Genomic DNA, 15,992 nt, shown 5'->3' with positions numbered 1-15,992 from the left:
AATTCAGTTCCTAGCAGGTGGTGAAAGTGAAGCGCGCTGATTGGCGGAGGACTGGAGCAGTGATATCAGCATATATTATGATAATAGAGCATTGCATCACATCCTCCGAAGGTGAGGCTGCTGTCACTGTCCCTGTGTTTACGACTCAGGGGACTCTGAGGTGATGAAACATTTAGCGTGATGAAGTAGATGAAGTCCCTCCCTAAGCGACAACACTACTGTATGAATGCCTTCGGGCAAAACAGTTAACCCTCAGCCTCTTAAGTGCTGAAAGGAGTACTTAGACCTTATGTAAAAGAAACAGTGGGTAAAAATACTTCACTACAAGTAAAAGTCCTCCATTCAAAGTCCTACTTCAAAAGTATCACGAGCAAAACGTACTGCAAGTATCAAAAGTAGAAAGCAGAAATAATCAAGTAAAGCTCAAGTACCTGGAAAATGTACTTAATTACAGCACTAACAGCAGAGTTGGACTGTGAATCTGTGGAACTGTAAAAATGATGACCTGAAAAATACCTAAGAAAAGCATGTGTGCTCAGAAGTGATGTGAGCCTGAAATGATTCATGTGTCCGTAACTGACTGTATATGACTAATTATGCAGTGGTGAACACAAAGGCAGATAAACAAAACAAGTAAGAGGAATTGACTGGCACTACCACTTGTGACTGTAGCACTGACTGTACTATAAGGGAGCAGAGGACCAGTAAACCTCTATATATTTTTTTTTATTATTTATGTTTTTCTTTTAAAGATATTCTCTTTGATATATATATATATATATATATATATATATATTTTTTTTTTTTTTTTTTTTTTTGATTCAATTTCCAGAAATATAAATAACATGAAAATGGAGCAATCTTTATTGTTGATTTTGTAAATTGAAAATTTATTAAGCTTCTTTTGGTTTGCGATTGTTTTGTGCTTGTACCCTTTGGCTATGTTGTATTTATTTATATAAAATATATAATATCAGATTAAAAAAAAAAAAAAAACTTTACCACAGTTGACATTTTTACATCTTATAGCAGGAAAAGCAAAGTGTAACTGATTTTATTAATGACAGTTTTGCTCCCTTTTAGTGACCCTGGCATCTTAATCCTCCAACTCCGTTAGACTACAGTAAGTGTTTGTGAAGAACCAACCGATGCACAGACTGAGGGCATAAAGGTGTAATGGTTTCTTCAGGAACATTTTTATCGTGGTAAAGGTTAAATCAGACTCCTCCTACACATCTTCTCAAAAAAGTGTGATCCTATTTTTTAGTTTATGAATACTGGCTGAGATACTGGCATCAAAAACACTCTTAAAAAAATGAAGCGTTCAGAGATGAAGGACTTTGGCAAGAAGAGACAAAGATAAAAAGCATGTGTGTTTCTGTGTGTATGTGTAATATGCAACAGAATTTCACAGCTGAAAGAAATTCATCAATGGCCTCCTTTTTTTAATACAGTGGTGAAAACTGGCCATAAAAATATGAGGTTCTGCACTAACGCAGCATTTCAGCTGCCCATCCCCTGTCATCTAAGTAGCACCATTCACATAGAAAATGCACAGCTGTGACACATGCATGACCCAGATGAGAAGATTCTGTCACGTCACCGTCATTTCTTCATTATACTTGTGGTAATTGTTGCAGTGTGGTCCATTCAGCTGTTCCTCACTAGTCACTGTCTGTGTGTATGTCATCATCCAGAAAGGTCCAATCTGCATTACTCTGAAATGTCAGCCATAATTCAGTCTGACTCATGAAATGTCACCCTTTATTCTACAACTTTTGTGAATTGCATGATAAAGGGTAGTTGCACAGGTGATTCTAAACTATTCAGACAGCCTTATACCTGCTCAGTGATCCCATTCATACAGACTAGAGAGTGACACAACCAGAGGTTATTGGATGATTGTTCCAGCCACAGTTTGTCAGGGTAAAAATCAAAGGACGGACATAGACTGTCAGACTGACAGCCTGGTTCCTGGTGAACAGACAGGTTCAGGACATCTGGGACACAGACGGCTTCCTCCTCCAGCCCTTCCACATCTTCATTAGTTTCTTGGAGCTGTATGACACTGTCTTCCACAAGCCTGAGGGGAACCAGGACATGCAATGAACATTAATATCCACTTTAGAGCATTATTTCTACATAAGAATAGTTGTTAATACATCATTAAAGGTTTCACAGATGTCTGGCTTGTCCAAACCAACATTTCCATTTCATTAATAGTCATTAATAAACACTTCTGTAAACAAAGGTGAGAGGCAAGCTTAAAGGACATATTAAAGGAATAGTTTGCCACTTCACTTTGACAAACAGAAATTGTTATTTTTACACCTTGGGTTTTGTACATTTGCACAGAGCCAGGCTAGGTGTTCCCCTTGATTCTATTTATATTAAAGGATCTGAAGCAACAAATCAACCTTTAGAATATTAACATTACCTGACAACATATAATCTAGGATTTTGCCAAAATATAAAATGAACAAGAAAGGAGTTCTTACCAGCCGTAGCAATGCCTTTGATACTCTGTGTTATACTGGAGGATTTCACAATAGATGAGACACCTGAGGAGAAACAGAACCTTGCTGAAACTTGCAATTAAAAACACAGTTAATATCTCATCACTCTGCAATATGATTTTATGACTGTTGCTTTTTTGCCAGAGCCTGTATAATCTACTAACAAGGCAATTTCCCCCTGCAGAATACATTTAGAATTTATTGTTTTCCATTTACTCTATTTATCTCCATCTGAACAAGAACCTTTTTTTCCTGCTTACTGTCTTACAAAGGTGACTAATCAAATCTGTCCATCCTTTAATTTGTTAAAAAATTATTTTTCAAAGAAAACAGAAGCATCAATGAATCTTGGAACTGATAGGCCATTGGGTGGCATGGGATGACATTTATGGTTGATTTACATTTACTTAACAATCAGTACATTACTTTTGGGCATGTTTTGACAATATACTGTGTTAGTATTTTGGGATGATGCTCCTGCTTCATCCAATAATTACCATGCGATACTGTTCAGAGTGAATTTTAATGAAACATTTGGGAGTGATTACTTTTGTCTCTCCACCCTTTCTTTCTTCCGTACCTTGCTGTACGACAGCTCCACAGTCTGGGTCCTGAGCCACCTGAAGCAGGATCTCCTCCACGTCTCGGTTCTTCCCCGGTGGGTCCACCAGCTTTGTGATCCTTTGCTGGAGGGTACGCGGCAATGCCATTAGCTGGACGAACTGACCCTCTGGGCTTTTGTCAACCTGCAAAAATAAATAAACAGAGATACATATACTGAATATCAAGCGCTGCACAAACTATGACTGTGGTCTGTCTTTGATGTCCTGTCATCAGACACAAGCTCACGCATTTTGGGTTCATGCCACAAAAAATGGATTATAGTATTTGTAGGAGTATGATATTTGATATCTCAAATGTTAATATTGTATTATAAGGTGTGATAACAATATACTGACTGATATTCATTTTGACAATAAGCACCAACATTTTTGATAAGTATTGGTTAAAAACTGTCATCTTTTTAAAGCATTTTCCAAGATAGGTCCAGACAGGGACACTTTACAGTTGAAAAGTAAACTTGTCAGTGCTCTCTGCTGAACAAACTACTTGTGTTTTTTTTTTGTGAACTATTTGACTTAAAACTGCTTTGTGGGGTGATTGCAATAAACAGGTCTTACGGTACCCTGTTGAGTCTATGACCTGTAGTTTCACTGCTGAGCAATTTATGTATGAGAGGGTCCTTGTTTCATTTTGTTTGTCTTGTGTACTCGTACAACGACGCCTATGCAGGTGTACGTGGGCGATGCAAATGTTTTATGAGGAAGGAAATGCATTCAGAAGGTTTGTTAGACCTCAAGGATGCACACAAGGCATTCTGATGAGTAACAGTGAATATTAACATAACTTGTTTGTTTGCAAGAAAACTCCACAGGGCAGCTTTAAATCCACCCACCCATAGTGGCACTACAAATAAAAACTATGATAATGTATTATACTGCATGTACCCTGGAAGAGGGGTTTGCCTTGGGGGGTCAGTAGGAACGCATGAAGTGGGTGAAATTATGCTGACGTACGAAACTGCCACACAAGTGTATTTCTCACATGCAGGGCTCACAGCGCACAATTCCCCAAAGCACTCTTCAATCCAAAAGGTATTAGCCGCTTACATATGACACAAATGACAGATACACAGTGCCTAGCTCTTAGCTGCTGCTCCTCCTAACTACTCCAGGATGGTGTGATGCCTGGGGTGATGAATATTTCCCTGGTATATAATAGGGTGTGGTGGCAACGGTTAAAGAAAAATAAAGACAAGATGAAACTGTACACCAAAAAAAATACAGAGGAATGTGTATTCACGTTAATCAGTGTATAAACATAAACTTGTACTGTATGTAAAGCATGTAAGAGTGCAGCAGAACACACATAGATTTACACTTTAATACCTGTGGATTTTTTACATTACACAATATTTTGGTCTAAGGGTTGTGTAACATAGGCAACAAGGTAAAAACAGTAAAAACTGCAGATACAGCAAATAATGTTCAAGTTGAGCTGTGCTGCTTTAAGATTGAGTGAGATGATAAGAGTAGGTTGTGTTAATTTTATGTGTCTTACTTCAAGTTTTCCTTGGTGAGGTTTGTAGACCACTTGAGGGCAGTCCCGCAGGATGTTGCTATAGAGAATCCTGAAGTGCTGAATGTTGTCTTTGACGATATTGGCCACTTTGGATTTGTCCTCTCCAATCACCATCCTAAAATCCCCTTCAGAGGCAAAGACAAAATGATTTCCCATAAGTTTAATATATTCTGTGTAATATCTGCTTTACAGTTTTCATCTTTGCTGTAGTGCCATAGTTGTAACAATGTCTGAGATAGTTAACTCCTTATGGTGTTCAGTTTCTTGTGTAAATTTCCTGGTAGTGTTGAAAAAATTGCAGGGCGTCAGCTCCTAATTCTGGTGTGTATGGAGGGTACATGGAAACGTTCCCCTTGTTAACACACTCCTAATATGTAAACATTTGTAGGGCTTAATTTACCTGCTTCTATTTCACTTCATTACATCTGTACAAATCCAACAGGTTAGCTCTGTGTCTCGAGGTACTAGAACCATCAGTCTAACCACTTAGAGAATTTTATTTGCCAGCCAACCAACTCAGAGCCATGCTCAGAGATGGGACTACAAATAACAAGAAAAAAAAAACAAAACAAGTATGTGAAAGCCTACTGTACATGCATATCTACAAAGTATACAAAGTTTTGAAGCCACACAAATTAGAAAAGGAAATCTCAGGCTTTGATATAATCTCTGCTGCCAGCTGTAAGAAGTGAGTGTGTTATAAATGTGCATGTCTTTCTTTTTTTTTTTTTTTTTTTTTTGGTTTATGTAGTTGTATGGGTTAGTTACCGGCATAAGAAAGGCCAGCTATCTGCAGGAAAAGGTCTTCTTCAGTGCAGCTCTCTGGCAGCATGAGGAAGGAAGCCGTCACAGCACTCTTCAGGTTAGCCACCAAAGCAGCACGGAGCTTTCCATTCTCACTCTGCACCAGCATTTTCACCTACACGGAAACACACACATAAGCAAAGTCAAATGGACAAAAAGCAACTGCACTGAACCCTTTTTGGAAACTATATTTGCATATTTATATTCATATAACCTTGTCAACAAATAGTTAAATGCACAATAAAATAAACAGTTTTAGACAGCTTTTCATTTTTCTGAGTGATTCAGTCACAGTCTAATCATGATACTGACTGGTTTGTGAAGACGTCCAGCCACATACATGGTCTTCCAGTGCATCAGGTCATCTATTAGAGACTCTGTACTAATCACACCGTATTTGATTATCTGAGAAAAAAAGAAAAAGGTCATAGATATAGATGTATGATGTTCAGACAATAAACCATAAAAATTAGATATTATAAGATGCAGATATTTGGATTGAAATATCAATGTTCTTATTAATTTGCATTCCTTTTTGTATGTAAACTAAACGCTGGTCTCATATCTAGTCCCATGAGATGAACACAGTTGGTTCTGATCCCATTGCTTATCGCTGGTTAAGCACATATTTAAGTCATACCACTCAAAAAAGTAAATTCTTGTGAGAAGCAGACACAGTGTGGGAAACTTTGGCAGGTTACAAATGAGCTGAGGATATTTTAGAAGAAAGTGATAACTGGATAGTTTCACCAGGAAAATTTCACATCAAAAATAGTTAATGTGGGCTTGGCATACTAAGATACATCATCCTATAAGAAGACAAGAAAAAAAAAACGATGCTAAGACATGCCATTTACCTTCCCATCCACAGGCACCAGTGTGTTGTAGTATACCGCAGCCCCGTGATCATTTTGTATGGAGCTGATCATTGTGGGTCCCAGCAGCTTGAGGATGGAATAGTGTTTGCGGTTTTGCAGGAGATTCATGGTGTGCCACGTCACAGGGTCATCCACCGCAAACACAAAGTCCAGCATGTTTTTCTGTAAATATTAAAAGTGAACACAACAGGGAACATCATGTTTTCTTAATCTATGACTTTGGACACAGTTTCCAACATATTATTATTTTATCAGCTTTTAGTGGGATCATATTGTGGTGATATGGTTGCCTGTTGATAAAGTTATGTTGTCCAAATGAATGAAACTGAGATATAACAAAAAAAGAGTTACTGTTTCACATGTGACTAATTTTATCTGATGTAATGCAATACAATGGAGCACAGCAAAACAACTTTGTTACTTTATGCCACATTTATGGATGCAATATTGTGATGCACAGTGTACCAGAAACGTCTGATTCATATATTATTCATTTCCAATTTTTATATTAATGTAGCAACATTAATTTCAAACACATTGCCCACTCCTTAATGTACTGAGTCTTGCTCCTGACAAAGCTCAGTATTATTAAGGGCTTATAAACTGTACTTAATTACTGGTTAACTAATCATTTGCTCTTACTTTATAGAACTGCTATAAGCCACTAATAACTAACAACTTTTGGATTTAATTCACCAGAGACACATCTCCAATGAACTGTGACCAACCATCTTCTAAAAAAAAGGGCTGCAGGGAATCTGGACTGAAATCAATTTATAACTACACTGACTTGTTGTTAACAAAGTTTAAGTTGGGGAATTGGCAGGACAGGTGTCTCCTACCTCCATTTGACCTTGGCTGGTCCCATGCTGTTTGAAAACGCCAGATCCATAGGCAAAAGCTAAGCTGATGTCCTGAGGGAACTGGGATAGAATCCTTCTGTAAAGGACGCCGGTATTGTGTAAAGCTGGAAGACTCATTTTGAACTAGCTAAGACTGTTCTTCAGCAGCAATATGAGCGGGATAACCGACTAAATAGCGTGTAAAACGACGTTTCAGCCGCATAAAGTAAAAGAAACATTTCAGCCGAAGGCGCTCGGTGCCGCTAAATACGACCACAACCACTGGATATAAAAAAATACATCAGTTTTATCGCCTAGTTACGTCCATCAGGTCAGTTTGGGTCAGCTGTTCGGCTTGACAGTCGACTAAAACATGCGTCACTAGCGCCGCTGCGGCGCGGGGGATCGCGGGAAATGAAGTCCGAGATGGAAGGTAGGCAACGTGATGTTTTGACTGCCGTTTAACCGTCGTTAAACTGCCTAAATAATGACTGCCTTCCGACTTATTTGCATGCAGGTTGAATGTAGTAGGTGAAATATAAACTGGGAAGCAAATATTTGCATTTTACTGGTTTCTTTTCCTCGTACAATTGAAAGTAATCTGAACGATTTTAAATTTAGCCAGGAGAGGGCAGCTTTCTACCAAGTTTAGCTAACCGGCACTGAGTTTATGCTTATTTGTGCGGATAGTTGTGTGCACTCAGCTCAGAAGCTACACATAATTATACCAGCCGTTGTTTACTTTATTACTCATTGTGAAAGGCCCATAAAAAGGAATTAAAAAAAAAAAGTATAGTGAAGCCACAGCTCTGACTTCATTTGAAGCTCTGACTTCACTTAAAGCTAGTAAAACTAGTAAGACTGCGAGTAAAACTAATGCAGTCTTATACAGCACTCCACCAATTTCTCACGAGGGTTATCATGTTCAGGTTTTTCAGCTGTTTTGAGGAGGTGTTAATTCAACAATGTTACCATTTTGGAGGATGTAGTTTGATTTTGTCCACCCCCATTTTTTTTAAAACTTAATGTCAGTTGTGTATGTTTAGCATGCATTTGTTGTCTGAAGTCTTGTTTTAGTTTGTGCATAGTTACATCAGCTGAATGCTAATTGTTTTTGTTTTTTTTTTGTTTTTGTTGTTGTTGTTGAAGAGTATTGTAGGCTCAGTCAAGGTCAGGACTCAGTTCAATTCAATTAGATTCATTTTTCCTGTCCACAAATTTCATCTTCTGTGGTGTTTAAATTTCATATTGCATTACACATGGTAAAAAAAATCTTTGAGAATTTCATTATCCTGAGTGGATGATGACAATTTCTCCTCTCTTTTATATATGGACTTGAGTTTTGGATTTGAACCACTGGAGATATTAGATGAAACCATTGAAAGCAAAAACAAATTTATCAGGGTTGACAGCTTAAAAACCCTCACAATGCTTAAAACAAAAGACACCAAGCACACCCTTGAAAGGGAAATTAATCCCAAGTGTGAGATTCATATGAAAAGCTTCTGCAGCAGCAAAAGCCAAAAGAATTGTGAGACCATCATCAGTCTCCTCCAAAGCATTAGTTACAAGTCTTATAGGCCCAATGTTCACATCTATTTTAATGAATTAATATTAAATGTAGATTCACGACAGTTAGCAATATGTCTGCAGCTCATTATGGGATTGTCAAGAGTGGGACAAATATTATCTTCATAGTAATTGCTGTGAGCCATCTTTTCAGCCATATGAATATTGATAAGGTCACTGAATCCTGACTAACAGGCTCAGTCGCTGTGTTAAAGTGCCTTGTTAATTCAGGGACAGTGAAGTACCAGTAGAACTGGTAGGGGGAAAGGGTATGTTTTCTTTTTTTTCATCCCAAACTACATCATGTGAATGTTGTATTAATTCTTATGATCATGGCTCTAGAGATGTACATTAGTCCTTACTCTATCATCATTCTGCTGGCCTCTGGCTATTTCTCCCTCCCTATAATCCGTAACTACTATGACCCAACTCCTGAGGGAAATATCTGACTATTTAGCGACTATGTTAACCAGCTAGTCTCTAGCTTTGTCTATCTGTTAGCTGTCTCAAGCTGAGTAGGCAATGTAAAGTGGGTTAATCGACTGGAATCAAGGTTCATGAGAGCAGTGAGACTGAACCAGAATAGTAAAATTTTGGGCCCTAAAGACAAAACAGTGAGCTGGAAGACTCTAAAACTCCATCCCTACAGAGTTGCGTGATTCTCTTTGGGTTTGTCTCTATGCGAGACACTTTTTTCATGACACATTTTTCATCTGTTAATGTTCTTAAATATCAGTCTCTGTGTCAGTCTGCCATTTGGGCCTGAACAGGCTGGGTTAAGTGGAATTTTAGAGATTTTTTGGAGCATGGGTTTAACACAGGTAGTGGGGGAAAGAAGAAGTTTGCAGGCAAATAGAAGAGAATTTTCAATGTATTTTGCCAACCACAGTGAGAATTCTCCCATCACACCTCCATCTTTCCTCATAGTGTTTGTGTGGGCCAGTGTGAAAATGACTGCAATTACAGGAGTTAAGCAAAGGCTGTCTTTGTAACTTTTTTGTCTGAAACAAGAACAAAGAATTAAACACAATCAATGTTTGCAGTGATTGCACATTGATTTTCTAATTTGAAGTGATTTGGGCGACGCTTCTATCTTGTGGTTTAGTCTGAAAGTGCCACATGATTTCCAGCTTACAGTACCTCTTTCTAGAGTGCAAGTGGCTGCCTCAGGAACAATTCATTTAGATGTCAACAGCTTTGATAGGTATGGCTTGGCAGAGACCCAGACTGCTGTTCAGCTTAGCTAAGCTGTTAAGACCTAAGTCCTTTAGTTTCCAGAAATTTCAGATGGGAAATTATTATAAAACTAAACTAAAAGAAGAGGAATGCAGATCGCTTTGAACGGTGCAAATCTTCAGAGGCAACTTAAAGCTCACCTAATATTAATACATCACATACATAGGATATGCTTGTGAGTACAAATACAGATACAAACATGCGTATACACACATGCACTAAGGGAATCTTTTCAGCTTTTGCACGCCTGTTTCCATGGAGATTTCCATTGCTGCCCATGCCTAGTGATAGAACATCAAACGAAGATGCACCATTAATCACAGAAACACACACTTCTGTAGATGCACAGCTGCTCCAGAGCCCCACAAGAGGAGAAAAACAGAGGCTGCTACTTTTATCTTACTCCACAGAAGGGTTATGGTGTCACCAAGCAGGGAGTAAGCCAGTAATATTCATAATATAGGAGTCAGGAGGAAGTGAAAGTCAAACTAGACTGCACAGTTGAGGTAAAATGAGCGTTTGCATGACAGTTTTACTACCAATTTTAATCTTAGTTTGAAATAGTTTCACTTGATTTCTAACTTGGCACAAATGTTTAAATGATTATGTACATAAACATTATTTAGGTAAATTCTTAGGTAAAAGGTTAATAGTGTTTGTGAAAGAGTCAATGCCTTCATGAGGGCACTTAATAGAGATTGCCATAAAATCAATAAGTGATTTCAGGGCTCATTGTTCCAAGTACATGAGTTTCTGTAGCTGTTTTTGTAGCGTGTGCACACACACGCACTCACATTCATCAGAACCACTGGTCTGAAGACAGCAAATGTCGGGTCAGTGACATTTTTAATGATATTTCAGTTCTAGGGTTTCAGATAGTGATACTCATCAGAGATTATTTTTCACAATTAACTTTTAGTTATGATGTGATCTATTAGCTGAGCGTAATGTGTCAGCTGCACTCGGTTGTTTCTCTTAATACCAAATGCAGGCTGACAGGAAAATGTAGATTTGCCTCGAGCCCACCACCAACTGAAGAGCGTATTCATAAATGCTTGTTGATAACAGATTTTCATTCAGTTCCCTTACATTTGCAAAAATCATCCCTAATGACCATTTGATGTGGCAAACATGTGGCATTGAACATATTTGCTTTCCAGATTTTGGAAAATGAACCTAGCTAGTGTATAATTTTAAACAGTATTGGCCATTGTGGTGTCACTTGTAAAAACATGTAACGGGGGTTAGAAATTAAAGTTTTTTACCCTCTTAAAAACTAGACAAGCTCTGGACTACTAATACAGATTGTTGGTTAAAACACTCCACCACCAGTTTAAATACTTTTAGTTTTCAATACATCCTGATGTTTGCCTTATATGCCATACTCTGAAATAAGTTAACTTTATTCATCATCAGTCATCAAGGCTTCACTAGCTTAGCATTGCTGTACATCTGTCTGTGGGACACCCATCCGATCACTGAAAACTATTCTAGCAGCAGTTTCGGCTGATTGAAATGTTTAATGCATGGAGGTTTTACCATATCATTGCTTCCACCTTTCTTTGCTTGTTATGAACTGCTAATCAGTACTTTTATCATTTTTGTGGTGCTTTTATTGTTGTGCTTGCCAAGTGCACTTCTGTTCTACTTGTTGCCATGGCAGTTTTGAATCTTGAATTTCATGTTGTGCCTAAAATGTAGGGTACAACTAGGCCTGTGACAAATATCAGCATCAGTCTGTTCAGCGCTGCAACATACTCTGCAGAGTAAGTTTTTTTGTGTGTGTGTGAATGTGTATGGATGTGTAGTGCACAGAAACCTGGTTAAATGGTGTTTTGGGGGATTTGATGCAGATATATCAGAGTTGTGCGTGGGTGTTTTAATCTTGTATCTCCATCCATCCACACAGCGCTGTTAAAGTTCATTCAGAGAGCTATCTTTCATAATAGCTTAGCTGAATCTACACTATTCCCTGAAGTAGCTTTAGAGGCTAGAATATACTTTGAACATGTTTTTTTTTTTCTTGTTCTTTTTCTGATGTTTCAACTGAGTCACTGCATCAAGATTCATTTCTAATGCAAGAAGCACATTGAGGTGACTTTAATGAATGTTTACCATTGTAGACCTTGGCCTTGTGTTAAGACACGACTAGACAATAGCTCAGGCCCAAAATAACCCTGTTGCTTCCTGGGCTGTGCCCCCCCTGTGTTTTCAATTAACCTGCCAGTGCATCTGCGATTACTCCCTGCCAGGCAAACTCCCATTTATCACATTTTTATTGTCCAGTATTACTAACCCCATTACATCTAGTCATTAAGGGCATTTATCAATCCATTAAGTCCTAGATTTAATTGAAAATGAGTTGAATAATTTGAGTAGTTCAAAATATTAGAATTTGCAGTTATATGCGTGCCCTACTAAAGGTTGTTACACGTATTAAACCATGTCATGAGCACCTACTATCGATGCCAGATGCTCACAGTGCCCAAATGTTCTGATTTTTCAGGGATTATCTAAATTGAGCCAGTGAAACCACAGGAGGTTTGACCCTTTGCATATTCACCCACACACACTCTTATTTGCAGCAAATCCCCCAAAGCAGCATTTAACCAAGATTGTGCACACCACACACACACACACACACACACACACACACACACACACACACACACACACACACACACACACATCAGCAGTCAAATCATGAAACGTGTGAATATCCCACCCCCCCCAACCAAAAACAGAGTTTTATAATGTGAAACACTGGTCCTGTGTGCAGTTCACAATGAATCACATTTATTTTTCTATTTACTGAATGAATAAGTGTTTCATGTAGTGATTCATTTGTTGATGCCTACATTTAGAATTATGCACTAAATTACCCAGACTTTCACTAATTGGTGAAATCTTGACTTCCCGCATGCGTGTGTGTGTGTGTGTGTGTGTGTGCGTGCGTGCGTGTGTGTGTGTGTGCATACTAGCTCTTATAGTAATAACACTCAAGACAGTGGGCCAGTTGTGTTTGTATGTCAGCATCTGTGTTTCTGTGTGAGGATGTGTTTGCATGTGTGGATTTGAGTGTGTAAAACGTGTGTTGACAGTTGAGTGATGACCCTGGGATTGTGGATCTGCTACGTTTGCGCATCCTTACTGTGTTTCCTCCAACTCAGCAGCATAAGGCAGGACATGTCTCCTCTCTAAGCTATAGCAATATCATCCTTAAGGGGAGTGAACCAAGGCAGAGTTGGAGCTGAAATCATTTTGTAGTTATTTCAAAGGAGATGATAATTAAAGCAAATTATTTACAATATATATATATATATATGTGTGTGTGTATGCACGTTCTAGAGTGTTTATTTTTAAGTGGTAGTGCAAAAAAACCCCAAAACCCTACCCTATTTCATCTTAAAACAGAAGCAGTGTTGTGCTTTGACTGTGTCGCCTGCATAGTTTCATTCACACACATATTATCTAATGTCTGTTTGGAGATGTGTTATGTGCTGTGTATATGTGTCATGAAACATGTAGGCCCGGCTGAGCTTAGGATGTCGCTACAGTTCACACTGCAGCTCTGTGAATCACTCCGGCTCTCTTCTGGTTGACTAAGCACAGACCCCCCCCCCACTGGGCTTGACTCATCGTGACTTTCTACAAATGTGCATCCTCCATTTGTTATGCAAAAAAAAAAAAAAAAAAAACTCTTGAGGACTACACACAGTTCAGTCCTCAAAAGAGTGATTATTTTACTACAACATTTGTGCCTATGCTTGATTGATTGATCTATGTACGCTGACATATGTCAGGACATGTTATGACATGGAATGTGGTGCAATAATGTGTGGTAATTTATACGGTAGCAATTTCTCCTGCAAAAAAAAAAAAAGAAAAAAAAACAAATTATGAGCTACACAAAAATAGCTCAGGCTCAAAAGAGATGTGCCCAAATGAATGGTTTAGATTACAGCTGAAAAGCAACCTTTCAATGGCATAAAGGTCAATGAATTTTTTTTCCATTAATTGAGATAGTAACTCAGTGCCGACCAAATCAGTGCTGAAAATGAAAGCCGAGACTTAGCAGAAATCTCAGTGCTTGACGTTAAATGAGCGGTCAAACCAGTAAATGAGCTGGTGAATATCTCCAGATTAAACTGTTATACACCCTTCATGGAATAATTTCCTATTGAACACAGTATAGAGGTACTGTAATGTAGGTCTGTGTTTTTTGATTCTACTGCAGTCTTCTAATGCCAAGCTGCTCTCCTTAGTGTGGTTCAGACGTGTGTGGAATTTTCTTCCCGCTTGAATAATCTTCTTTCTCCCTCTTTGTCCTGTCATCTTCTGGCTGTTTTTTTTTTTTTTTTTGAAGTAAAGCTTAGAGCAGCAGACACAGCCTGCTTCTGCTGACGGCGTTTAAGAATCGTGCTCTTCTCATGCCCTGAAATAGTGAATGTATAATGGAGCAAGGCATGGGGAGGAGATGTTTGTTTAGGAATAAGCAGCAAAATAGACACAGACACAAATAGTCTGAAGCACACGGCGGCGTAGAAAAGAAGCTGCATCTACTCTTTAATTGAGAGAATATGTATGGATTTGAATGTGTGGTTATCTGATTTGGTTTCAAGTGTTCTGCTAGGAAATCGAGGTATACTAAGACTTCAGATTCCCTGGCTGTAAATATGTAGTTATTAAAGACATCTTTGTGATGCAAAATGCACCTGATATTGTACTTATCACTACAGGGTCTCCTCCAGCTTGGCTACCTGTGGTCAACGCCATCATTACCTTCATGTGCTGCTTTCTTAGTCTGCAGAGCAGGACACGTTATTGAAGAACAACATGTTCCACTGGAGGGAATCATTTGATTGATTAAATCAGTCGATGGGGATAAATGAGTCTGTCCTTGTACTCTCCTCCTTTTTCTAATCTACCTAAACTTCTTCATCACAATGGTTTAAATTACAAATTATCAGCCCTGCCCTCCATTCTGCTACATGCGTTTAATGGCAAAATATTGGCATAAGAACATTCTCTGAGGTTTTTTTTTTCAGTTCTAGGAGAATGAATCCACTAGAAAATGTCATCACTGTCACATACATAAGCCCACAATGGAGGGAAAAGAGATGAAGGGAAGACAGGTGGAGAAGGATGTAACAAAAAAAATGGATGGACGGAGGGCTGGCGGGTGAAAGAGGTTGGGCTTGCAGAGCAGGGTGGATGGTGTTTCCATCCATGAACTCCACCTTATGCACGGTCTCAGGAAACCCCTTCCACTGGTTGCACACGGCACGCAGCGCTACAAGGCTGCATGCAGCACGACACACACACACGTAGCCTATGATGTAGGAGGATGATGACAGGAGAGGGGAGGAGGCGGGGGGTGGGGAGCCGCTGAGCGTGCCGAGTGAGTGAGAGAGTGAGTGAGGGAGAAGAAAAGGGCAGAGGGAGCGTGAGCGAGTGAAAGGGTGAGATAAGCAGAGAGAGCAGCATCTCTTGAGCGCATTCAGCTTGCAGCAGCTCAGGAGGCAGGCAGGCAGAGTAGAGTAGAGGGGGGGAGAGCACCAGCACCTCACCAAAGGGGGGACCACACCACACCTCTCTCTTTCTCTCTCTCAGACACGCACTCTCACACGTCACACTCACGCATTTGTGAGGAGGCGTGAGGCTCAGGAGGAGGAACACCACATACACGCGTGCTGTTTTGCTGGCTTAGCTGCGCTTTGGAGAGCTGTCTCTTGAAGACTGGACCAGAGCCGTATCCATCGCTTCATCCATCCTCTCCTTCCTGCTTTCCATTCCTCCAACACTGAAGCAGCTCTCCGTCACCTATCCCTCGATCATTTGGACTGATTTACTCTCTGTCATTCATCTAACCTCTGATCCGTGTGTCTCTGTAACCTTCTCTGCCATCTCTGTCTGTGCTCTCTTCCATTCAGCCAAGAAATTCAGAGACACACTTAGAGAGCAACTGACCGATCGACTGAGAGCCCGACCTTTCAACCGCAAAC

General features: G+C 39.3%; 1 protein-coding gene across 1 annotated transcript; it reads right to left on the bottom strand.

The window, feature by feature from the left end:
* Positions 1-917: 917 nt before the first annotated feature.
* On the bottom strand, positions 918-7,548 carry tamm41 (TAM41 mitochondrial translocator assembly and maintenance homolog). Its single transcript, XM_041034126.1, has 8 exons — positions 7,183-7,548; positions 6,320-6,502; positions 5,775-5,867; positions 5,427-5,577; positions 4,638-4,783; positions 3,097-3,262; positions 2,499-2,561; positions 918-2,083 (listed from the first exon to the last, which is right to left on the bottom strand). The coding sequence occupies exons 1-8, from the start codon at positions 7,318-7,320 to the stop codon at positions 1,992-1,994; spliced, it is 1,032 nt and encodes a 343-aa protein (XP_040890060.1). The 5' UTR covers positions 7,321-7,548; the 3' UTR covers positions 918-1,991.
* Positions 7,549-15,992: the final 8,444 nt, after the last annotated feature.

This window comes from Toxotes jaculatrix, chromosome 3 (genome assembly GCF_017976425.1).
Source record: "Toxotes jaculatrix isolate fToxJac2 chromosome 3, fToxJac2.pri, whole genome shotgun sequence".
NCBI classification, from domain to species: Eukaryota; Metazoa; Chordata; class Actinopteri; family Toxotidae; genus Toxotes; species Toxotes jaculatrix.
Note: the sequence above shows the minus strand (reverse complement) of the source record. Positions and strands in the feature narration are given on the sequence as shown.